The sequence below is a fragment of the Elephas maximus genome, chromosome 4 (assembly GCF_024166365.1).
Source record: "Elephas maximus indicus isolate mEleMax1 chromosome 4, mEleMax1 primary haplotype, whole genome shotgun sequence".
NCBI lineage: Eukaryota > Metazoa > Chordata > Mammalia > Proboscidea > Elephantidae > Elephas > Elephas maximus.
In genome coordinates, this window is record NC_064822.1 from 185,631,025 (window position 1) to 185,657,258 (window position 26,234).

Consider the following 26,234-nt stretch of genomic DNA (forward strand, 5'->3'; position numbering starts at 1 on the left):
TTTCTTAGTTGAGGCTGCTTCAACCCTGCCCTCAGCCCCTTTGATCCTGAGAAAGTGCAGGGTGAGGGCTGAGTGAAGGGCTCTCGTCTAGATAAGGCCCACTGTTGACCCCTGAGAATTTCACAAGGCTGAGACTTGAGCTCCAAATATGGGAAAAAATTTCCCCCTTTCTTAGTTGTTGTACCATCTGGGTTGGATAGCCTTATGGGTGAACTCAGGAATGTCTCTGGGGCCCAGAGGCCAGGTCGAATGCGCAGTATGTTTTACTTTTGGAATAGGAAGTAAAAACAGAGCCCATGTTTTTAAAAAAATGTGCCCAAGTCTTTATCCTTCTTTAAATAACTGACCTGGGCTATCCATGCCCCAGCCACAGTGATCAGCTTAATGTAGTATTAGTTTTTAAGGTAAAATTAATTTCTTACCTTTTTTCCTTGTTTATAAAGATAATTACCCATTGTAGGAAACACAAAAAATACAGAGGTATAAAGAATACCATAAAAATTACCTATGATTATGTTTAATACTTCCACCTAGAGATAACTACTGTGAACATTTTGGTGTATTTATTTCCCATATTTTAAAAATTTTACCATTCAAATTAAAAACATTTGTAGTTATGCATGTATTCACAATCACAGAAGCAGCAGTAAGATCATTCTTGTGTGAATACTGTTGATTAAGCTGAAATCCCTCTTTTCCACCAACCCTTACTTGAGGTTAGCCCTTTCCCTGAGAGTAATAATACACCATTTGGGGCATGTCCTTTTAGGTGTGTATGTACATATAAGGAGCCCTGGCTGTGCAGTGGTTAAGACTCAGCTGCTAACCGGAAGGTTGGCAGTTCAAACCCAGCAGCCACTCTGCGGGAGAAAGATGATGCCGCAATTTGCTTCCATAAAGATTACAGCCTCGGAAAGCCTATGGGGCAGTTCTGCTGTTTCCTATGGTTGCTATGAGTTGGAATCAATGGCAGCAGGTTTTATCTACATACATGTACCTACAGAAATATATAGTTTTTTTTTTCTTTCTGCTGGTCCATTTTATTATTTTTTTTAATAATCTTTATTGAGCTTTAAGTGAACGTTTACAAATCAAGTCAGTGTCACATATAAGCTTATATACACCTTACTCCATACTCCCACTTACTCTCCCCCTAATGAGTGAGCCCGCTCCCTCCTTCCAGTCTCTCCTTCTGTGACAATTTTGCCGGATTCTAACCCTCTCTACCCTCCTGTCTCCCCTCCAGACAGGAGATGCCAGCACAGTCTCAAGTGTCCACCTGATACAAGTAGCTCACTCTTCGTCAGCATCTCTCTCCAACCCATTGTCCAGTCCCTCCCATGTCTGATGAGTTGTCGTCGGGAATGGTTCCTGTCCTGGGCCAACAGAAGGTTTGGGGACCATGACCGCCGGGATTCTTCTAGTCTCAGTCAGACCATTAAGTTTGGTCTTTTTATGAGAATTTGGGGCCTGCATCCCACTGTTCTCCTGCTCCCTCAGGGGTTCTCTGTTGTGCTCCCTGTCAGGGCATTCATCGGTTGTGGCCTGGCACCATCTAGTTCTTCTGGTCTCAGGATGATGTAAGTCTCTGGTTCATGTGGCCCTTTCTGTCTCTTGGGCTCATAGTTATCGTGTGACCTTGGTGTTCTTCATTCTCCTTTGATCCAGGTGGGTTGAGACCAATTGATGCATCTTAGATGGCTGCTTGTTAGCATTTAAGACCCCAGATGCCACATTTCAAAGTGGGATGCAGAATGTTTTCATAATAGAATTATTTTGCCAGTTGACTTAGAAGTCCCCTTAAACCATGGTCCCCAAACCCCTGCCCTTGCTCCGCTGACCTTTGAAGCATTCATTTTATCCCGGAAACTTTGTTTTTGGTCCAGTCCAGTTGAGCTGACCTTCCCTGTATTGAGTATTGTCCTTCCCTTCACCTAAAGTAGTTCTTACCTACTAACTAATCAGTAAATAACCCTCTCCCACCCTCCCTCCCTCCCTACCTCGTAACCACAAAAGTATGTGTTCTTCTCAGTTTATACTATTTCTCAAGATCTTATAATAGTGGTCTTATACAATATTTGTCCTTTTGCCTCTGACTAATTTCACTCAGCATAATGCCTTCCAGGTTCATCCGTGTTATGAAATGTTTCACAGATTCGTCACTGTTCTTTATCGATGTGTAGTCTTCCATTGTGTGAATATACCACAATTTATTTAACCGTTCATCCATTGATGGACACCTTGGTTGCTTCCAGCTTTTTGCTATTGTAAATAGAGCTGCAATAAACATGGGTGTGCATATATCTGTTCGTGTGAATGCTCTTATTTCTCTAGGGTATATTCCGAGGAGTGGGATTTTTGGGTTGTATGGTAGTTCTATTTCTAACTTTTTAAGAAAATGCCAGATAGATTTCCAAAGTGGTTGTACCATTTTACATTCCCACCAGCAGTGTATAAGAGTTCCAATCTCTCTGCAGCCTCTCTAACATTTATTATTTTGTGTTTTTTGGATTATGGTCCATTTTATTTTTATTATTATTTGTTTATTGGGCTTTAGGTGAAAGCGTAGAGCTCAAATTAATTTCTCATACAAAAATTTGTACACATTGTTATGTGACCCTTGTTGCAATCCCTGTAATGTGACCATATATACTTCCTTTCCACCCTGGGTTTCCCGTGCCCATTCAACCAGCTCCTATCCCTTTCTGCTTTCTCATCCCGCCTCTGGACAGGAGTTGCCCGTTTAGTCTCATGTATCTACTTGAACTAAGAAGGATACTCTTCAGAAGTATTATTTTATGTTTTATAGTCTACTCTAATCTTTGTCTGAAGAGTTGGCTTCGGGAATGGTTTCAGTTCTGGGTTAACAGAGAGTCCGGGGGCCTTGTCTTTGGGGGTTCCTCTTTTCTAGTCTCAGTCAGACTGTCAAGTCTGGTCTTTTTATGTGAATTTGAGTTCTGCATCACACTTTGCTCCCGCTCCATCAGGGACTCTGTTGTGTTCCTGTCAGGGCAGTCATTGGTGATAGCCGGGCTGCTATCTCGTTCTTCTGGCCTCAGACTTGATGGAGTCTCTGGTTTATGTGGCCCTTTTATCTCTTGGGCTAGTATTTTCCTCGTGTCTTTGGTGTTCTTCACAGAAACACATAGTTTTTGGGTTTTTAAAACAATATGTTGTATACCTTGTCTATAACTTAACAGTGAATCTTGCAGATTTTTCTGAAAGTGCTAAATGGTATTCCACAGAATGGATGTACTGTAATTTAGCTTTTTAAAAAATAAACGGACATTTGGGTTATTTTTAATTTTTTAATATTTAACTTAATGGTGCATTGAGCATTCTTATAGCTGCCTTTTTGTGCACATGTATGATATGTGTAGATAGACAGGGAATTGTTAGGTCACAATGTATGTTGTCACTCAATTTTAATAGATATTACCACTGAGAAGGCTTTACTAGTATTCTCTTCTACCGAAAATTTGAGGTTACCCTTTTCTCCCGAATGCTTGCCAACACTTTGTCTTGCATAGCTTTAAGATTTTCACCAATTATTTTTGTAACTGGAGAGGAAACTTTCATGTTCCTAAAAAATAAATTTATCTTCGTTCTTTTGCTTATTTAACAATTTGAAGTAGACTGCAAGTGATAGACAACAGCATGGATAGTGCTTAGAAGAATTACTTTGTAATCGTTTTTCTGGTTTTAAAATTAATGTTTGTGTAGTATTAAGGGTTCAGAATTACATAAATACAGAAGTTAAGAGATCTCTGTAATTTCACCCTCAAGAAACAACCATTGTTAAAACTGGTTGCATCAATTCCTTTTTTTTTTTTTTTTTTTAAGTTCATTCATGTCCAGGTCAGTATTTAGAACTGCCTGGAGACACTTGGTGGGTTAAGTGTTTGGGCTGTGGTGCCAGGCTGGGTTTGAATGCCGGTGTTATTATTCACTGTGAGACCTTGGGCGGGCGAGTTACCACCCTTCTCCAGCATTCAATTTCCTCATCTGTTAAATGGGATTTGTTATTACAATGTCACTTTGAGGACTGAGGTGCCCCTGACCCAAACTAAAAAACCAAACCCACTGTCCTCGAGTCGATTCTGACTCATAGCAACCCTATAGGACGGTAGAACTGCCCCATAGGTTTTCCAGAGAGTGGCTGGTGGATTCAAACTGCCGGCCTTTTGGTTAGCAGCCAAGCTCTTAACCACTGTGCCACCAGGGTGCCTGACCCAAGCCATGGTATTTTCAGTTGCCTCATATGCATGCGAAAGCTGAGCAGTGAATCAGGAAGACTGAAGAATTGATGCCTTTGAATTACGGTGTTGGCGGAGAATATTGAATATACCACGGACTGCCAGAAGGATGAACTAATTTGTCTTGGACGAAATACAACCAGAATGTTCCTTAGAAGCGAGGATGGGGAGATCTTGTCTCAGGTACTTTGGAAGTGTCATCAGGAGGGGCTGTTCCCTAGAGGACGACATCATGCTTGGTAAAGTGGAGGATCATCAAAAAAGAGGAAAACCCTCAACAAGATGGATTGACACAGTGGCTGCAATAATGGGCTCAAACAAAGCAATGATTGTGAGGATGGCGCAGGACCGGGCAGTGTTTGTTCTGCTGCACATGGGGCTGCTGTGAGTCGGAACCAACTCAGCAACACCTGACAACAACAATTATTGCAGTGGAGCTGTTCAGCCATATAATGTGCTTATTACTTGGCCCTCGATAGAAGGTGTTCAGTATTAATAATAACACCAGAAACCAAACCCACTGCTTTCGAGTTGATTCTGACTCATAGCGACCCTGTAGGACAGAGTAGAACTGCCTCATAGAGTTTCTAAGGAGCACCTGGTGGATTTGAACTGTAACCTTTTGATTAGCAGCCGTAGCTCTTAACCACTGCTCCACCAGGGTTTTCATTAATAATAATAGCTCTTATTATTATTGTCATTGTTGTCTTTGCTGAGAAACTTCAGCCCTGATGACACCCGTTCAGTGTGGGTACAGTGGGTAGTGTGGTGCCCGGCTTTGTTGGGCACGGAAGGTTCAGCACGGAACTCATGTTTGGTGCTTCTCATGGAGTCAGCCGCTGGGCAATGCTGGCACCAGGCCTGGGAGCTTGCTGGAGGGGAGCAGGTGGTGTGGGTGTCCCTAGGGGGGCTGCAGGGGATCTCTAAAGTTGTGTGCTTTGTATGTATTTTCTAAATTTTCTCCCTGGAACATGTTCTACTTTTTATAATAGGGGGGAAAACCCTAGTAAATGATACCTGTTTATTTTTGGAAAATCTGCCTGTAGTCTTTTACACAGTCCCTGCTATCTTTAGAAGTCCATTGGTGTTATTTCATACCTCGCTATAAGTCTCGGAATAACATGTTATTTCATACCTCCCATAATATTGCAGGTATTATTCCCTTTTTCCAAATGAGGAAACTGGGCTTCAGAGGGGAAACCTACTTAAGGTCGGCCACACAGCTAGTAAATAGTAGAGCTGGGTTACAAGCTAGCTAACTAAGTTCTTTTCTCTGTACCTTGTTGTCTCTTGTAAACCACAGGTCATAGTTAAGTTTTCCGGTGGTGGACCTTACCCTCCCAGCCACAGCCAGGTGTCCAGCCTGGCCTGCGTTCCCCACACTGTCTTTTGCACGTAAGCATTTGCAGTGATCCGTAGCTCCTGCACACTTCCCTTGATGATTCTGTATCTTTTTACATACTATGTGTCTGCTGGTTGCCCTGCAAACTCCGATTCAACCTCCACTGCCCTGCTCAGGCACTACCTCTATGAAGCCTTGCCCAGACCGCCACCCCCAGCAGAGTTAGCTCCTCCCGCTGCTGCTGCTGCTGCTGCTGCTGCTGTTCCTGTTCCTTGTGCTTGCCTTTTTTTTTTTTTTTTTTTTTGCAAATGTCGCACTGGGTTGCGTTTACATGCTGTTTCCTGGCCAGACTAAGGTGTTTTGGTGTAGACTGCCTTACCCTTCTTGGTGTCTATGTCGTATTGCTAGGCACCTGATAGGTGCTCAAATGCTTGAAGTAAACATTTAAAGTACAGGTGTGTGCTCGGGAAGAGGTTACACGATAAGCCACCATGAATGTATTCTACTTTCACCCCTCTCTAATTCAATGTCTGCGTAGCAGCCCCATGGATTTTTGTTTTTAAGTGAACACCTGATCCTGTCATGATCTTGCTTTTAGGATCAAGCTAAAAATTTAGCATGTTCTATTGCCAAGCTCACATACACTTACGTGACAAGGCCAAGGCCTGTTAGATTCGAATGGTTCAGGTACAATGAACCACTTTAATGTTCAGGCAGTTTATTACTTACATGCACAGCAAAAAGAAGGCAGAGGTGCCTATTGCCTGGGTCCTAGTCTCATACACCAAGAACAATGACCCCAGAGCACCAGGAGCCGATGACTGGAGTGCTTACTGTCGCGTCCCCATTGCTGAGGCGCCGCATAGACCGCAGCTCAGCGGAGTTGCATTCTGGAGCTCTGTTCTGAGGGCGTGGAACAGGAAGCACCGTGTCTCACCAGAACCCAGGAGGCGATGAGAAACTGTCTCCTGACAGCCTCGCAGGGGAGACAGGGAGGTGGTGGGAGGTGGCTTCACGGCAGCTCCTTAGAGGCTTGCCATCCATTCCTGGGAATCACAAGATACTCCAAGACTCAAGTGAGCCGCAGCTCAAGGTTGCTAGGGTGCCGTGGCAGAGCTCTTCTCCTACACCTGTAAGATCCCTCATGATAGGTGGCTCTTTCTTACCTCTTCAGCCTTATTTTCTGCTATTTCTACTGTACTTGGCTCACTTTGCTCCAGCCAAACTGGCTCTCTCTTTCATCTTCCATTTACAAGTGCTTTCCTGCCACAGGGCCTTTGTATGTGCTCTATTCTGCCTGCCAGGTTCACTGGGCCCCTTCCCCTAAACCCCATTTTATTAGCCTGACTAACTCTTAGTAATGCTTCAGTTCTCAGATTAAACACTGCTTTCTTGGAGAAGCCCTTGTCCCGGTCTAGATTAGGTCCTCCTGCTTTATGCTGTTATAGCAGTTTAACTTTTCTTTCATAGACTTCTTTCTATTATTTGCACATTCATAGACTTCTTTTGATGATTTGCATAGTCCCTTGAGTGATTGCTTGGCATCCGTCTTCACCAAGCTGTAAGCTCACGGGGGCAGGGACTGTGCTGTCTTGCTCATCTCTGTAATTCAGTCACCGCAGCGCAAAGTTCAGTGCTGGATAAATACTTGCTGGATGAATCAATGACATCTTAGTTGAAATTGAGGTGGTAGTGTGGTAGAAAAAGCACTGAAATGAGAATTGGGTGGCTTGAATTCTGGTCCTAACTGCTGTTAACTGGGTATGTGACCTTGGACATTCGTTTCCTCATCTCTCAAACGAAGAAATAATGTTTGGTGATCTCAGGGTCACCTTGGGTTCTAATAGTCTGTGATTCTAGATGAACCATTCAATTAGCAGAGCTCTAGAGGGATGGGAAGGAGCCCTGGTGGCACAACATTTAAGAGCGCAGCTGCTAACCAAGAGGTTGGTGGTTCGAACTCACCCAGCCACCCTGCAGGAGAAAGACCTGGCTATCTGCTCCCGTAAAGGTTACAGCCTAGAAAACCCAATGAGGCAGTTCTCCTCTGTCACACGAGTCGGAATCAACTTGATGGCACACTACAACAACAGCAACAGAAGGATGGGACCTACTTGACATCTCCACCTGGATATCGGGTGGGAAAATGTCCACAGCCAAACTCCTGACCTCACCCCAAGCCTGCTCTCCTGTTGCTTTCCCCATCTCACTTTATAGCAACTCCATTCTTCCAGCCACTCAAGCCAAAAACCTCAGTGTTGTCATTCTTGAATCGCCTTCTCTCACATCATTTGGCCAGTTTGTCTGCAAATCCTATTATTGCCTTCAAAATATATCAGACTCCAACCCTTTCTCACCACTGCCACCGTGACAGCTCTGATCCAAACCACTGCATCTTTCACTGGACTGTTGTGCTGGCCTCTACCTGCCTGATCTCCCTGCCTCCATCTATTCCATGTGCAGTAGCCAGAGTGCTCCTTGTAAAGGAGTCAGAGCATGTAATTCCTGGTTAGAAGTCTCCAGTGGCATCTCCTTTCAGAGTAAAGGCAGAATCCCCACTATGGGTTCAAGGCCCATACATCCCGATTCTCTGTCACCTTCTGGTCTCACCTCTTACCACTCAGCCCCTGGTTTATTCTGCGGCAGCCAGACTGGCTTCCCACTGTTCCTTGAGCACAACAGACACCACCTCACTTTAGGACCCTTGCATTTTCTCGTCTGTCTGGAATTCTCTTCTTCAGATACCTGTAGGTTGGCTGGCATCTTTTTGTCAGGCCATTTTCCACATCAGCTTTTCATCAAAGCCTTTCCCAACTATCCTTTTGAAAACTGCACCCTCCTTTATTCCGTTTTGCTGGGGTGATGAAAAAGTTCTGGGGCTAGATAGTGGTAATAGCAGCTGCGCAACATTGTGAATTTACTTAGTGCACTGAATAATACACTAAAATGGCTAAAATGGCAAATACTATGTAATGTGTATTTTACAATGTAAAAAATAACGTAGACTAAAAAACCATCAGAGCGCGTTGCACCGAGTAAGGTATCCATAGATTAGAGTTGTTGTTTCGGTCACATACACGCACCACACCCAGTGCCTTTGGATTACAGTGTAAATGTGTGTGTGTGTGTGTGTGTGTGTGTGTGTGTGTGTGTTTGTGTTTCCAAGCCCATGCGCTAAGGTTCCCTTTAGCGTAGAGCGTCCTCTGGCCAATATTTGCGTGTTGCTAAGGCTGTCTCTCTAACGTGGCCTCAGGAGAATACACTGGACTTTGAATGATGTCCTCCTTCCCTTGTGACCAAGGGACCTTTGTAGCTTTCATAATTAACATTCTCTTGATCTGAAGTTTTTTGTTTTTAAATGCTTTTTATTGCTGAAGAAACACTCCCTTTATTGGCAGGCTGAGTTCTTTTAAGTTTGTGCTTCTTGGGACATAGAAGAGGATTCCAGAGTCTAGGGTAACCCCTGAATCCTGTGGCCTACACCGCCTCCTGTGGCCCACACTGCCTCCAGACCAGAGAGTTGTTTCTTTGTTCTCCCCTGGATTGGGGGGCAGCAGAGGTGATGACAGTGGCACCAGGCCTGGCATGCAGTGGGAGGCCCTCATCAAATGGCTGTTGGGTGAATAAACCCCATACCATCCACATAACCTACTACAGCGTAGGAAAGCCAGGTGCTCCCACATGTTATCCCAGCCAAGCCTCAGGATAGCCCTGGGGGATCAGCAGAAAAAGTGATACTTCAAAAAACTTACTTAATTTTATTTTTTGTTACTCTTATTTTATGGAGTAAATGATTGGTAGCCTGTTTCTGAAACAGAGGGCCAGGAAGCTTCTGAAGAGAGTAATGAAATCATCGTTTCTTTACCAGTAAGGTCCATTTCCTTCCTGTTTACCTGTTGTACTGTTGGCCTTCCACTTGGTTCTTTGAGAATCTCATGGAAGGTGAGAGAGAGACAGACGCACCACTCCCGAGAACCCGTTACCTTTATTGATTAGCATTTAGTCACCTTGACAGGCATCTGACAGGCACCTGTGGGTAGACGGAGGTTTGGGAGCCTCTGGTGTGGTAGACAGAATGCTGAACAGAGAGCCTGATAACGCTCTGCTGATGCCAGTGCGATTTTGAGCAAGTTCTTTGGCTTTGGCATCTGTAACCAATTTTTTTGAACTTGAACTCAAATACTGTTTTGTTTGAGCCCGGAGAAGGTCTTAGCCTCTTTCTCCCTCTCGCACAAGTAAACCTGAGGATTCGTATGTGTACGCCTTCGTGAGCCTTTTGCCTAGCTTGTATGATAGCAACTGTAACACTATAGCGCTTTTTGTTTTCATGTCTATCTTAGCCTGCCAGGTTGTGATCTCGAGAGTAGGGACCATATGGTAGCGTTCGAAGTCAAGTATGGTACAGTAGGCTTTCCTGGACAGTGAAAGAGGAAGACAGAAGAAGAACTGGTGCGTTTGGATGGTGGTGTCGGCAAGGAATACTGAATGTACCGTGGACTGCCAGAAGAATGAAGAGATCAGTCTTAGAAGAAGTACAACTGTAATGCTCCTTAGAAGCAAGGACGGTGAGACTTCGTCTTTACTGTGGACATGTCATCAGGAAAGACCAATCACTAGAAAAGGACATCATGTTTGGTAAAGTACAGAGTCGGCGAAGACATGGAACAATGAGATGGATTGACACAATAGCCACAACGATGGGCCCAAACATGTCAGGGATAATGGGATGGTGCAGGACCCAGCAAAGCTTCACCTTTTACCCATGAGATTGCTGTGACTCCAGCTGACTTCACGGCAGTAGCAACAACAGACTTTGCTCAGGTGTGCTGTAGCGAACAGGGTACAGGTGTGCAGAGATAATGACCACCCCCCCACCCCCCCACCCCCGCCAGCAACTGAGCCTGCCACTTGGCTCCCAGCAGCAGCTGGCTCTGTTTACCTCCGTGTGATGTCCAAAACGTGCTATCTTGCTCATGGGAGTTAACTTGAAAACCTTCGGAAGCCATGTAGTAAGTAGCAGTGTTTGGTCCCTAGGAAGGTGTTCCTGGTTAAATGAATTAATGACTGAGGTTGACTAGACAGGTTATTCTACTTTATAAGTGAAGAAAGAGTAAATGATTTGACTAGCGGGAGGGCTGCTTTCTCTGACAGTGCACTGTGTTGCGTTGTGTGTGTACATCCTTATATATGGTTGCCTCTTCACCTCTGTGTATAAGTGGAGGTGACCAACTATACCAAATCTGTTGCCGTCAAGTTGATTCCAACTTATAGTGACCCTATAAAACAGGGTAGAACTGCCCCATAAGGTTTCTAAGGAGCAGGTGGTGGGTTTGAACTGCCAGCCTTTTGGTTAGAAGCCGAGCTCTTTGCTGCACCGCCAGGTCTCCACATTGAGGTGAAGATTAATCTAGAAGAGCCTGCACTCCGGGGGATTTTCCTCCTTGGTACAGATCTGTTCTGACATTACCACGCTTTCCTTGGGGCCTTTGGGGAATAAGTGGGTTTATCTGGTAGCCTGCTTGCTGGGCAGGAGTATTTATAGACTGAGCTGGAAGGAACTTTGGAGAACATCTAGTCCTGTAGTTCCCAAATGTGGCTGCGTATCGGAGTAACCCAATAATCTTTTACCGATTCTTAGGCCCCACCTCAGGGATTCTAAGTGCAAGGTTTGGGGTGGTAGAACCTAGAATCTGGGTTTTTATAAAGCCTCCAAGGTAATTTTGATGCAAACAGAACAAACAAATCTGTCTTGGAAGAAGTACAACCAGAATGTTCCTTAGAAGCAAGGATGGCGAGACTACATCTCACATACTTTGGATGTGTTATCAGGAGGGATCAGTCCCTGGAGAAGGACATAATGCCTGATAAAGTAGAGGGTCAGCAAAAAAGAGGAAGACCCTCAACAAGATGAGTTGACACTGGCTGCAACAGTGGGCTCAAGCATAACAAAGATTGTGAGGTTGGTACAGGACCAGGCAGTGTTTCGTTCTGTTGTTCGTGGGGTCTCTATGAGTTGGAATGGACTCGACAGCACCTAACAACAACAACCCATTTTACAGAAGTGGAAAGTGAGGCACAGAAAGGCTAGATCACTCGTACAAAGCACATAGTGATAGAGCTGAGAGCAGAGGCCAGATCTCCAGACTCCCAATCCCTGAATGCTCCCCGTTGTCCCCCACCGCTTCCTGTCACGGGGCAGCAGGGGAGAACCTTACACTTTGCCAGACTGCACACAGGGAAATGACCCGTGGGCAGGCACACCTGGTTCTTTGCCTCTGTGAGCATGGTGCCTGCGCCAAACATTGGATTGCTCAATTGGAACTCAAGGACAAAAATACAGCAACAGTAGGGGACTGAAGCGCTCTCTAAAGCAGCTGAAAACAGCTTGTCTGTCAGACTCTTTAGCCACACAATATCACCTTGATACAAATTTGGGGAAATAAAAAAAAAAAAAAAATCTCAACTCAGGCTTTTGGTTTGTTTGTTTAATACTTTTGGACATTTTCTTCCAGTCTTTTTTCTGGTGTATGTTAGTTTTGCAGCATTGTAGTCAGTTTGTACGTGACTTACGTCCTGCTTTTTCGTATGTTATCATATGATAGGCAGTTTTCTGTGTTGCTGCTGCTGTGGGTAGGTGCCGTCGCGTCAGTTCTGACTCGTAGTGACCCCATGCACAACAGAACAAAACGTTGCCCAGCCCTGCACCGTCCTCAGTCATTGCTGTGTTTGAGTCCGTTCTTGCAGCCACTGTGTCAGTCCATCTCATTGAGGATCTTTTTGTTTTTTGCTGACCCTCTGCTTTCCCAAGCATGATGTCTGTGCTGCTACTTAGTCTTTAAAACTACCATTGCTAATGGGTGGGAAATTTATACATCCATGTGTCACCGTGTTGAACACTTAAGCTGCTTTCAATTTTAAAATAACCAACCAGTTGCCATTGAGTTGATTCTGACTCGTGGCAACCCCATGTGTGTCGGAGTAGAAGTGTGTTCCATAAAGCTTTCACTGGCTGATTTTTTGGAATTAGATTATTAGGCTTTTTTTCCAAGGCGCCTTTGGGTAGACTCACACCTCTAACCTTGTGATGATGAATAATGCAGTGAACTTCTCAATACATATAATAACATTTTCATATTTAGATTTTGGTTTTTAGGATAGATTCTTGGATACGGGGTAACTGGGTCAAAGAATATGGGTGTTCTCGCAAGCTTCCTATCGACAAGCTGTTTTACAAAAAGGTTGAACCAGTTTTCTTTTGCTCGGCAGCAAGCAGCCTGCAAGAATATTTATATCTTTGGTTCTGATCATTTAACTCTTAATTCAAAATCTTGGCTACAGTCTTTATAATTATAAAAAGTATTACATTGAGTCATTTGTAAAAAATTGTGGAAGTATAAAAAAATCAGGAAGAAAATTTAAACCATAATTCTATCACACAGGTTTAATTTATAAATACTACGCTTCAGTCGGCATCTTTTTCTGCACCTGTTTGCCTAATTCATTCTTTCTTTGTCCTAATCACAAAAGGAACTCATGTATATCCTGTAACATTTAAAAGGTACAGGAATACTTAGCAGAGAAAGTAAAAGTGCCTGTAATTCCACTCTCTAGAGATAATTGCCGTGAATAGTGTAGGCGTGTTCACGTTTGTCAATTACTAGTATGTTACAGGAGCCCTGGTGGCACAGTGGTGAAGAGCTCAGCAGCTAACCAAAAGTTGGCATTTTGGATCCACCAGGCACTTCTTGGAAACCCTATGAGGCAGTTCTACTGTGTCCTATAGGGTCGCTAAAAGTTGGAATCGACTCGATGGCAGCAGGTTTCTTATGTTATTGAAATGGGCCTATGACATGATACTGTTTGACAATTATTTTTTTTTCACTGAATGTGTCATGGAGGGTTTCCATGCCAACACAGGTAGCTCTGTCTTATTCTTTTTAAATGGCTGTCACAGGCGTTGCATGGTGGGTGACCCAGAGTATGCTCAGTAAGCGCGCTGTTCATGGACCAGCTGGGTTTTCCTCTTAAAAACAGTGCCACAGAGAGCATCCTTGCCTGTCTTTCTGTTCGTTTGTATGAGTGTTTTTATAAGATAGCTTTCTGGAAGAGGGAAATTGGTCAAAAGGTACAAGCAGTTTACATTTTAATAGGTATTGCCTCATTGTCTTTCAAAAATGTTGAATGTGTTTACACTGTAACCAAAAACATCTGACACTGGTAACTTATTGATTTTTCTCATTAACCGTTTGATCTTAGAAGGTTAACTGAAGCTGCCCTACATCTGACCCTGCTCAGTAAGGAGGAGCTGGTTGGTAAAGTAGAAACGTCATTCATTCCTTTCACTGATATTTATGTAGTACCTCCTGTGTATCAGACCAGGAATTTAGTAGTAAATAAAGACACAGTCCCTCCCCTTGTGGAGCTGGCAAACCAGTGAAGACAGACATCATCTTGTTAGTGAATGTCAAGAGGAGGGAAATGGGCTTATATAACCAGAGGCTCCAACTGGACTGGGAGGTCAGGGAAGGATTCCCTGACAAAGAGAAATTTACTTAGACCCGAAGGTTTAATGGGAGTTACTTAACCAAAGGGCAGATTGGGAGTGCGAGTGGGCAGAGAACATTCCAGCCAGAAGAAACTGCATGTGCAAAGGCCCTGTGGCAGGTCCCTTTAGAATTTGTATTGACCAAGGAAGTTCAGCATGTTCTATATCCTTAAGGAAGGCAGCTTCTAAAATAGTCAGAGACCAGATGGAGGAGATTTCCTCCTGCCGGAAATCCATAAGCAGAAGAGGTTTCAGAGGGGCGAGCAATTTTCCAAGGTAAATTCCAACAAATGGCAAATAATCTGAAGGAGAAAAGAGACAGGCACTTGAAGAAATCAGCTTAGATTTTTGAAATGACTTAGCCAAAGTTGGAAGAAGGGCAAGTAACGGAGGAAGAATACTAGGGTGCTGCAAGAATTCATCAGAAGGGGTCAGGAATGCCAAAGCCCCAGGTGAGCTAAGGCTTCTGGAAAATGCTCATCAACCAAGAGGGCCTTGAAAGCTCTGTTTGCAGTAAAGAAAACAAGAAAAACAAGCGTGTTGCTTCAGATGTGTCCAGAAGAAACCCCATGTTTTATATCTATCGTCTCTGTGGAGGAAAATAATATAATATAACACATATTGAACACTTAAAATATGAGCAGCTCTGTGCCAGGAGTTTTGGGTAGGGTATTTCATGTGATATTAACACTGTGAAGTTGCTCTCCATTTTATCTATGGAGAAGCTAAGGCCTGGGGAGGTTAAATGACTTGCCCAGGGCCACAGCAGGCAAGTGGTGGAACTGGGTGGGGTGATTTGACTACAAGTCTTCAAATTGAACCATTAAACTGTGCTGCCTCCACACGGGAAAGGGTGGCCTGTGTGAGGTAAGGGAGAATGAGCGGCCCAGAATCTAGCAGAATCCAGAAGAAGTGCCATCTCAGGACCAGACAGATGCTTGCATCCTGGATTCACTGCTTACCAGACGTCTGACGTCTGACTTGTCCTCCCTGGTCTTCAGCTTCCACATCTGTAAGACGGGAATACAATTACCTTGCAGCGTTGCTATGAGAATTCAGCATTAGGCACAGAGAGTGCTTGGCACAGAGCAGATGCTTAATGAACAATGACAGTTTTCATTTTTATCCTAAGAGTGGGAGGGAGCAGCCATAGCCTAGTCTTTATGTTCTATGTGAGATATGTGTCGTCCATGAATGAATGATACTTGGTATCCTCGCTCTTGAGGTCCCTATACAGGGTCAGTGTATTAATATTGTTGAGCTCTCCACAGTTCACAGTTATGACATGTATGACATTTCATAGTACTGCTCTGAAGCAGATAACAAGAGTGAGGTTTCACCTTTTCATGACCTGAAAAACTGAGGCCTGGAGGAATTAGTGAATTGCCCAAGGTCCCACAGCAAGATAACCTCTTTTATTTTTTGTTGAGATAAATAGATAGATCGATGAGGGAAGCAAGTGAGAGAGGGTGTTGATTTCGGAAAGGCATCCAACAGAATCAGACTGTGCTTAACAACAATGCAGAGAAATGAGGGCCTAGTGACAGTTTGGTTAGGTGGCTGTTACAACAGATTAAACAGCTAAACCCGAAGAATATTACTACATAGATCATTGATGGTTGGCCTGACCAAAAGTCTGTTCTGGTGAGCCTGGCCTGGCATGGGTTAACATGCGTGCTGAGACTTGGACAAGCCACGTGGGAACCATGGTTATTGCATTTGTGGCTGACACACACTGGGAGGGCCGGCCTGTCAGAACACGGGGTGACTGGAGCAGGATTCCTGTGGACCACCTGGGGCTGATGATGAAGTTCATTCGAGATTGAGGTAGGGTCTGCATTTCGGTTCCAGAAACCAAGTCCACAAGTACTCACTGGAGGAGCTGGCTTAGGAGCCATCATTGAGGTGTTAGGTATCTAGAGGTGATGTGTGGGTCACCAGTGAGGTGGGCTATCATAAGGCTGATGAAAGTCTAGAATAAAGGGGGGGACCATCCCAGTACCCTCAGCACAGGGCATGGGGTTGGAAACTTGTCATGTAAAGAGATTGTTGAGACACCTCAGGGCTGACCATGGCCTAGGAACGAGGAGACTTAGGGAGGCCAAGGTAGGTAGCTGTCTTCAAATATTTGAGGGAGACTGAGTCATTGGCCTGGGGTGGACCTGGGTATATCTTTTTAGCAGACTCCTCTGGAGGTCCTGGTGGATCTGAGGTCTGGGAACCATTGTCCTGTGCTGGGGAAAGGTGGGCTTATTGCATGTGGCCCCAAGAGGGCAGACCCCAACTGAAGAGCAGACTGCAGGGAAGCAGAGTATGGCTGAATGAGCAAGAGAATATTCAGAAATTATTCAGAAATGGGCTGGGCAGTCATGGGGGGTGATGGACTTTCGGCGAGGGGTGTTCAGACTTAAGAATATGTAAGCTCTTTGACAGAAAAAATGACTGTGAACACTCGTGTTGCTCACGCTTCCTAAAAACTCTCTTCCCATCTTCATTAATATGTAGAACGAGCTGTCCCTTGTGTGCATGTTCCTCAGTCACACCACACTTCAAGTGGTCAGTACCTCTCCTGGCTAGTGGCTGCCATATTGGACAGTGCTGATCTAGAACCAGTCATCCTCACAGCAAGTCCTCTTGGACAGTGCTGGTACAAACAGACATTTTCCCACAGTCGGGAAGCATCCTGATTAAGAATTAACACTATGAGGTTTCTCTCCATTTTATCTCTGGAGAAACTGAGGCCTGGGGAGGTTAAATGACTTGCCCAGGGCCGCAGCAGGCAAGTGAGTCAGCTGACCTGGGTTCTGGTCCCACTTGCTACCGTGTGGCCTTGGTCACTCAGGCTCTGGAAGCCTCAGTTTCCTCACTTGGGAAATAGAATAATCATAGGAGTGACTTTGCTGGGTGGCAGTGAGGACTAGGTGATAGAATATACGCACGATGCCTGGCAGAGCGCTTGTCTCAGAGTAGGCGCTCGATAAACGCTCTTCCCCCGTAAGTTGTATTCTGTGTGAACATATTCTTTTGTCCTTATAGTTTGCTTAACTGTTCCCCTGCTGTTGGGAATTTGGGATTTTACTTTTTCCTTAAACTATAATTGTAATTCCAGTGTATTGTTTTGCCTGCTGGGCCAGAGACTACTATTGTTACACTTGTTTTAACGTATAAGGAAACGGGCTCAGGGCAGTTAATTTACAAAAAGAAAGAGATCTGTATGTAGACATTGGAGAGGTGTCTAGAAGGTATATTGATAAATGAAAAAAGCAAGTTGCAGAACAACTTCTATAGTTTCTCATTTGTGTGAAAAGTTGAGGGGGCTGTGCATGCTTATAAATGCACAGGGGGCAGTAGTAGATGCCATACTAAGTATTTTATATATAACCTCCCTTATCGCTCACAGTAGCTCTATGAGCAGTGGATGCTTAGCAGTGTTAAATTGCCCACAGTCACTCAGACTTGTACCCAGTTCTCTCGAAGGCCAACCTTATGCACCCAACCCCTTCCACTGAAGTAGAGGGGGTGGCCTTAGCTGCAGCTGAAATGTATTACGTTCTTCCTATGCATCAGGCATTGTTGAAAGTATTTTGATATGTGGATTTGGAGCTGGAGCGCCAGCAGGTCTGAAGTCTGCATTGGGGAGCTCACTTTTGAGTGGTGGACTAGGTGGATCGGTGGTTAGAGGTGCTGTTTCCACTGTTGGGTGACCTGGTCTGTGGACTTGTATTGGGTTCAGATGCTGAGGTTGGTGAGATTCGGATTTAGTATCCAGATGACCTAAAGAAGGGTGCCTGGGACAGTGGCTTTGCCTTTTTCTTTACCTAAGTGTACAGCCCTTTAGGCAGTGAGCACACCTAGAAGGGGAGCAACTGTCCCTGTCCCTCTGTCATTTGTTTGTATTTGTTTATTCTTTCCTGGTCACAACGTGCCCTGTGAAAGTTGTCACCCAAAGTTTTAAATTAACTAATACAGGACGTGGAACGAGGGATGTCATTGCTGATGTCACATGGATCTTGGCTGAAAGCAGAGAATACCAGAAAGATATTTACCTGTGTTTATTGATATGCAAAGGCATTCAACCATGTGGATCATAACAAATTATGGATAATATTACAAAGAATTGGAACTCCAGAACACTTAATTGTGCTCGTGAAGAACCTGTACATAGACCAAGACGCAGTTGTTCAGACAGAACAAGAGGAATACTGTGTGGTTTAAAATCAGGAAACGTGTGTGTCGGGGTTGTATCCTTTCACCATACTTATTCAGTCTGTACGCTGAGCAAATAATCCAAGAAGCTGGACTATATGAAGAAAAACACAGCATCAGGGTTGAAGTTAGACTCATTAACAACCTGCGATCTACAAACGACACAAGCTTGCTTGCTGAAAGCAAGGGGGGCTTGAAGCACTTAGGGATGAAGATCAGAGACTGCAACTTTCAGAATGGATTACTCATTAATGTGAAAAAAAAAAACCAAAATTCTCACAACTGGACCGATAAGCAACATCATGATAAATGGAGAAAATATTGAAGTTGTCAAGGATTTCGTTTTACTTGGATCCACAGTCAACACCCATGGAAGCAGCAGTTGAGAAATCAAATGATGTTAAAAGGAAAATATTAGTCCAAAGGACTAATGGACTGCATGAACCATAACCTCCACCAGCCTGAGCTCAGAAGAACCAGATGGTGCCCGGCTACCACCACTGACCACTCTGACAGGATCGCAATAGAAAGTTCTGGACGGAGCAGGAGAAAAACGTAAAACAAAATGCAAATTCACAAAAAAAAAGGCAAACTTACTGGTCTGACAGAGACTGGAAAAACCCGAGACTATGGCCCCAGACACCCTGGTAATGCAGAACTGAAACCACTTCTGAAGCTCACTCTTCAGTCAAAGATTAGACAGACCTATAAAACAAACAATAACACACATGAGGAAGAGCTTCTTAGTTCAATCGAGTATAGAAAATGGGCAACACCTGCCCAAAATCAAAGACAAGCAGGCTGGAAGGGACAGGAAAACTGGGTGAATGGACACGGAGAACCCTGGGTGGAAAGGGGGAGAATGCTAACACATTGTGGGGATTGCAACCAATGTCACAAAATAATATGTGTATAAATTTTTGAATGAGAAATTAATTTGTGCTGTAAACTTTCACATAAGACCCAATAAAAGAAAAAAGAAACAACATTGCATTGGGTATATCTGCTACAAAACACCTCTTTAAAGTGTTAAAAAACAAAGATATCACTTTAAGGACTAAGGTGCGCCAGACCCAAGCCATTCACTTCATATGCATGCGAAAGCTGGACAGTGCATAAGGAAGACCAAACAATTGACGCCTTTGAATTATGATGTTGGCGAAGAATATTGAATATACCATGGACTGCCAGAAGAATGAACAAATCTGTCTTGGAAGAAGTACAGCCAGAATGTTCCTTAGAAGCAAGGGTGGTGAAACTTTGCCTCCCGTACTTCGGACGTGTTGTCGGGGGGACCAGTCCCTGGAGAAGAACATCGTGCTTGATAAAGTAGAGGGTCAGGGAAAAAGAGGAAGACCCTCAATAAGATGGATTGATGCAGTGGCTGCAACAGTGGGCTCAAACTTAGCAACAATTGTGAGGCGGCACAGGACCGGGCAGTGCTTCGTTTTATTGTAGATGGTTGCTACGAGTTGGAACTGACTCAAGGGCACCTAACAACAGCAACAAAACAGGCCCCGTCATCATGATCTATTGCTGCATAACAAATTACCTCAGAACTCAGAGGCTGGGAACAGTAACAAACGTCTCTCCGGCACAGAGTCTGTGGGCCAGGAATTTGAGAACAACTTGGCTGGGTGGTTCTGGCTCAGGGTTGCTCAAGAAGTTGCAAACAAGATGTCAGCTGGGGTTGCAGTTATCTGAGGGTGTACACTGGGCCAGAAGGATTCACTTTCAAGGTGGCACACCCACACGCCTGGCGAGGTGGTGCTGGCTGTTGGCGTGAGGCCCCTGTGCCTCTCTAGGTGGGCCTCTCCCAGGGCTGCTTAAATATCCAGCCAACATGGCAGCTGCTTCCCCCAGAGCAGTGAGAGAGAGAGTGGCCTGCGCTAGGCAGAAGCTGTCCTTTTTATAACCTAATCTCAGAAGTTGCATAGCATCGCTTCCACGACAGTTTGTCCATTGGAAGCAAGTCAGCGACTTTGCCACACGTTCAGGGAGAGGGGAATTAGGCACTACTTGAAGGGAGGAGGGTCTGAGAAACATCCAAAGGTCATGCATGAGGTTTTCTTCATCCATTCTTCTGTCTATTCAACAAATATTAATTGAATTTCTCATATGTGCCAGATCGTTCAGATACAAAGATAAATAAGGCTTGATCCCAACCCTCAAGGGGCTTGTGGTGCAGGTAGAAAAACAGCCACAATTTAGGTAGTGCTTTGGGAGCCCCTGGGTGATACAAATGAGTCACGTGCTCAGCTCCTAACCAGAAGGTTGGCTGTTGGAGTCCATCCAGAGGCACCTTGGAAGAAGGGCCTGGGAGGTACTTCGAAAAAATTAGCCATTGAAAACCCTATGGGGCACAGTTCTACTCCGACACACACAGGGGGGCCACCCATGAGTTGCAATCAACTATCCGGCAACTGGTTTTTTAGCAGGGCTTCAAACTGGTTCATCTAATGTAGATTCTGGTTCAGCATATCTGGGGTGGAAGCATTGGCATTGGCTGGAAATGCAAATTTCTCAGCAGGGGTTCGAACAAACAGGTTGGAATCCCTCTGTTTTAGGTAGTGCTTTTTTTTTTTTTTTTTTTTTACAACTTAATGGGCGCTCTGGTGGCACAGTGGTTCAGAGCTTGGCTGCTAACTAAAAGGTTGGTTTCGAATCCACCCACTGCTCCTTGGAAACCATATGGGGCAGTTCTACTTTGTCCTATAGGATCACTATGAGTTGGAATCGACTCGCCAGCAACAGGTTTGGTTTGGTTTTACAGCTTAATGAGGACTTTCACAACTGTTCTCATTTAACCTCCTCAGTAGCCCTGTATGATCACTGGAAAAAAACAAATCCACTGCTGGCGCGACTCACAGCAACCCCATAGGATCTCCCGAGCTGCACTGTTTATGGAAGCAGATTACCACATCTTTCTCCTGCAGAACCACTGGTGGCTTTAAACCACCGATCTTCTGATTAGCAATCGAATACTTTAGCCGCAGCACCACCCGGGCTCCTTGTACGATCACTACTGAGTATGATCACTAGAGTGGGTTGTTTCCCTTTTTCCCATATCCTGTATCTGACTCGATGGCACTGGGTGCTGGGTTTGTGTCTAAGAGGATAGAGGATTTGCTTAAGTTGATACAACTTACGAGGTAGAACTTGATGTTGACCCAAGCGATTCTAAGTCCCTTGCGCTTTCTCGTACCCCAGGCTGTGTTCCTGGTATCTGCTGTTAATCCCTGTGCTTCAGGTGAGGAAACCGAGGCTGCAGCCACTGAATAGCTCTTGACACTTTAATTCCTTGCTTTTTTCACCATACTGAGCTATTCTTCCTGAGTACTCTATTGACAGTTGCTGTTATCTGTCTTCTTGCAGAAAGCCCTGGGTGTGCGGCAGTACCATGTGGCCTCAGTCTTGTGCCAACGGGCCAAGGTGGCCATGAGCCACTTTGAGCCCAACGAGTATATCCGCTATGACCTGCTAGAGAAGAATATTAACATTGTCCGCAAACGGTAAGGCTGCGGGTGGGAGCTTGTGGTGACTGCTGACTTCTGCTGCTCCCTGCCCCTTTTAGAGGCAGGCAGTGTAGAAAGCGATGGTGAGGGGTGGTTGGTGGTGGCGGCAGGATCAAGGCACTTAGGGTATGGAGGTTCCAACTAAGGAAGGCATTCCGGATTGGCGGTGGAACTTCTGGCTGCTGTGCCAAGGCAGAACCATGTCATAGGAGCCTGGGATGTGGGCCATAGGGGAGGTCTCTGGCTCTGTGGTGCTGTGGCCTGAGCCTCCCAGCCACCCTTCCAGGACAGGCTGCTGACCCTGGGCCAGCCCTGTGGGAGCTGTGAAGCCCAGTGGCTGGAGAAGCATTTGTATTTCCTCTTCAGTGCAGAGTCACAAAGGAGAGAGCCCAGGCCTGAGACCTGGAAGACAGCTGAGGTTAGATCTAGAGCATGCCTGTTTGTCTGGGCCTCACTTTCCTCATGTGGCAAAATGGCAGTCCTCTTTGCCCTGCTGTTCTCTCATTCACTCAATAAACAGTGAGCACCTCCTGGGCGCCAGGTACTGGGTCAGATGCTGGCACTAGAAGGATGAATAAGGCTCCACAGGAGGATAGGGCACTGTGGGCTGATAATAGATGCCACCCAGCCCTGCTCCTGGAACTTGAACGACTACAGGCGGGGCTGTGCGGAGACCAGAAAGACAGGAGCATACCTGCTTACAGCCAAGGAGCAGGCCCAGCTGGAGAAGCAACTCGCCCAAGGCCACACAGTGAGTGAGTGGTAGAACCTGGCCTCTGTGCGCTTGGCCAGGGCTCTCACCAGTGTCCCACACTCCCCTTGTTGCCCCTTTGCTTTGTCTTTACTGATAACCTCACTTCAGATTGTTTTTTTTTTTTTAAAAACAACTTCATGAAGATATAACTCATATACCATAAAATTCACCCATTTAAAGTATACAATTCAGTGTTTTCTAGTATATTCATGGTACTGTGCAAGCATCACTACCATCAATTATAGAACAGTTTCATCATACCAGAAAGAATCTCTATACCCATTAGAAGTCATTCCCATTTCCCCCAGTGCTCCCAGCTCTAGATAACCACTGATCTACTTCTCACTTCAGTTTAAGGGGAAGGGCTCTCATAATCTTATCTCCAGCCTCCTGTCTCCTAGTTAGAGCAAGGCTGGAACCTTCGTCAAGGACAGCTGTGATAATAGCAGCTTCCTGAGTGTCGCTATGGTCTAGGCACTTCACATGTGGTGTTTCTGTTCTTCAGCACTGCCCCTGTAGGTTGTTGTTACACCCCCTCCGTTTTGTGGATTAGGAAGTAAACACGAGTGTCAGGTGGAGGTAAGCTCATCCATCTACTGAGTAGGTGAGCCCAAACTCAAACCCACGTCTGCTCCCCCAGTGCCTCCCAGTGTTTGTGCTGTAATCTTGTGGTTATCACCTAGGCTGCACGTTAGCAGCAGCTGGAAGCTTTTAAAACTACCAAAACCTGGGCCCCACTCCCGGAGATTCTGATTTAAGTGGTTTAGTTTGTGAACCAACAGCATCAGCATCACCTGGGAGCATCAGCTGGTTAGAATTGCGAACCCGAGGCTGCACCCCAAGCCCACTGAGATGGACTCTGCAGCTGAACAGGATTCCCAGGTGACTTGTGTGCTCATCACAGCTTGAGCAGCAGTGGCCAGAGCCCAACGAAACCAAAGCCACTGCCATCGAGTCGATCCCTACTCATAGCAACCCTGTAAGACAGTAGAACTGCTCCATGAGGCTTCCAAGGCTGTAATCTTTATGGAAACCGACTGCCACATCTTCCTCCCGAGGAGCGGCTGGTGGGTTTGAACTGCTGACCTTTTGGTTAGCAACCAAGTGCTTGATAACTGCGCCACCAGGGCTCAGTGGCCAGGGCAGTGGTTCTTGGTCTTTACTACATATTAGAATCATCTGGAGATTCAAATTCCCACCACCGGGCCATACTCCAGACTGGTTAAATCTGGGGGCGGGGCTAGGCATCGGTATTTTTCAAGTTTCCCAGTTGATTCAGACGTGCAGTCAGGGGTGAGAAGCACTGTTCCCATCAACACAGGACTTGGTTCAAATGCTTTTTTCCCACGAAACAATATTTCATTTAGCCTTGGAGCTCTCCGACCAAAACTTAGTGGAAAATGCTGGATTTTCCTTTAGCTAGCAAAGGCACTCTGGTTGCTCTCCGCCGTGCACAGGAGATGGGCTCTGAGATAACTTGACAAAGAAGTATTATTTGCAATTTAGTCTTTAAAAAAAAATCAACAAAAACCTGCCGTTCAGACTGGAACCATTCCCAAAGCCAACTCTTCAGACAGGGATTGGACTGGACTGTAAGACAGAAAATGATACTGGCGAGGAGTGAGCTTCTTGGCTCAAGTAGATACGTGGTGGGTACCTCCTGCCTGGAGGGGAGATGAGAAGGCAGAAGGGGACAGAAGCTGGCTGAATGGACATGGGAATACAGGGAGGAGAGGAGGAGTGTGCTGTCTCATTAGGGGGAGAGCAACTAGGAGAACATAGCAAGGTGCGTATAAGTTTTTTAATAAGAGACCAACTTGATTTGTAAACTTTCAATTAAAACACAATTAAAAAAAAAAAACTTCTTTAAACCATTGGGAGTTTTTTAAGTATTCATTTTGTTAGTAGAATTAAACAAGAAAAATTTTCCTTTGCCTATTTAATTTAAACCCTGCACTAACCAGAAAGGCCAAATAACTTTTAGCATTTCCAGATTAGCTTAGTCAAGGGAAAGGAGCCCTGGTGGGCACAGTGGTTAAAAGCACTTCGCTGCTAACTGAAAGGTCAGTGGTTTGAAGCCATTCCACGGGAGAAAAGACCTGGTGATCTGCTCCTGTAAAGATTGCAGCCTCGGCGGCCCTATGGGGCAGTTCCTCTGTCCTGTGGGGTCGCTGTAAGTCAGAATCAACTTGTCAGCATGCGACAGCATAGTCGAGGGAATGCTTGTTTTCGTTGGCCATGGAACAGTGGTTCTCAGTTAGGGGTGGGAGGGTCGGTGCTCAGTTTTGTCCCCCCAGGGAACGTATGTGGCAATGCCTGGAGACATTTTTAGTTGTCATAACTCCTGGGTAGGAGAGTGCAAATTACTGGTATCTAGTAATCTGAGGCCAGGGATGCTGCTGAACATCCTACAATGCGCACAGAACAGTGCCTGCTACAAAGACTGGCCCGGCCTAAAACATCAGTAGCGCCCTGGTTGAGAAACACTCCTCTAGAGAAGGGCAGAGAGAGAGGCTGTTTTTAAAAAAATCATAATGGATTAAAATGGGTTTAAGAAATTCCTAAAGGACAGAGGCCTTGCTGGGAGATGCTTCCTTCACCCTATATCTGTAATGGAAGGGGCCCGATTCTGTTCCTGAGAGCTGGGTCTTTGTCATCCTGTGAAGCAGAGGTACAGAAGGACATAGAGGACCCATTTGCCATCCTGTGTTAAACCTCAAGGAAATGTGAAGATGACCTTTTCACTAGGCTTTGTCGTCGTCAGGCATTTTTATGTAACTTCAGGCATCACCGTCAAGGTCTTGAGTTTTTAAGCCCATGTGCTATTTTTCGTCTCCCTGGGGCCCAGAAAGAGGGGCCTGCTTTGGGCAGTGAGTCATGGCCCACACACCTGCCTTGGAGGTGCTGCTGCCAAGGGAGCAGGCTGTACCTCAAGCCAGGGCTTTTTTTTTTTTTTTTTTTTTAATTTGTTGTTGAGACTATATACAGTACACAGCAGGACATGTACCAATTCAACAATTTTGACAGGTACAATTCAGTGACAGCGATTACATCCTTCAAATTGTGCAGCCCTTCTCACCCTCCTTTTCCAAGTTGTTCTTCTTCCATTAGCATAAACTCACTAAGCTCCCTATCTAATGTTTTGAGTTGCTGTGGTCGATTTAATCCCATATAGATGGAGCTTCAAAGAGCACAATGCTTAAAGAAGACATTTTTTACTAGTTAAGCTAAACTATTGTTTAGCTTTAAGACTTCAGGCGATATTTTTGGCTTAAGGTTTAAAGATTATCTCAGAGCAATAATTTCAGGAGTTCATCCAGCCTCCATGGCTCCAGAAAAATCTGGATTCCATGAGAATTTGAAATTCTTTCTGCACTCTTCCCCTTTTGATCAAAGATTCTTCTACCGAAAATGTTCAGTAATGTTACCCAGGTACTGTCCAGTTCTTCAGGTCTCATGGCAAAGGAGGCAGTTGTTCATGGAGGCAAGTAGCCACACCCTGTTTCTCCTATTCCTCACCTCCCCCTTCCTCTGTTGCTCCAGGTGAATAGAGACCAATTTGTACTTTTGATGGCCACTTGCAAGCTTTTAAGACCTCAGACACTATGCAATGAAC

At 45.1% G+C, this 26,234-nt stretch overlaps 1 protein-coding gene across 4 annotated transcripts in view; it reads left to right on the forward strand.

The window, feature by feature from the left end:
* The window catches only part of ACO2 (aconitase 2), a 60,708-nt gene that overhangs the window by 12,031 nt on the left and 22,443 nt on the right, over positions 1-26,234 (forward strand). The window contains exons 2-3 of one of the 4 annotated variants that reach the window (XM_049884489.1): positions 1,247-1,391; positions 21,725-21,861. In XM_049884489.1, the coding sequence (XP_049740446.1) occupies positions 1,341-1,391; positions 21,725-21,861 (188 nt within the window). In that variant the 5' untranslated portion in view covers positions 1,247-1,340. Of the gene's footprint in view, positions 1-1,246; positions 1,392-3,924; positions 4,440-21,724; positions 21,862-21,888; positions 23,501-26,234 lie in introns of those variants that run through there. The other 3 variants (XM_049884490.1, XM_049884491.1, XM_049884493.1) reach the window with 3 other exon arrangements.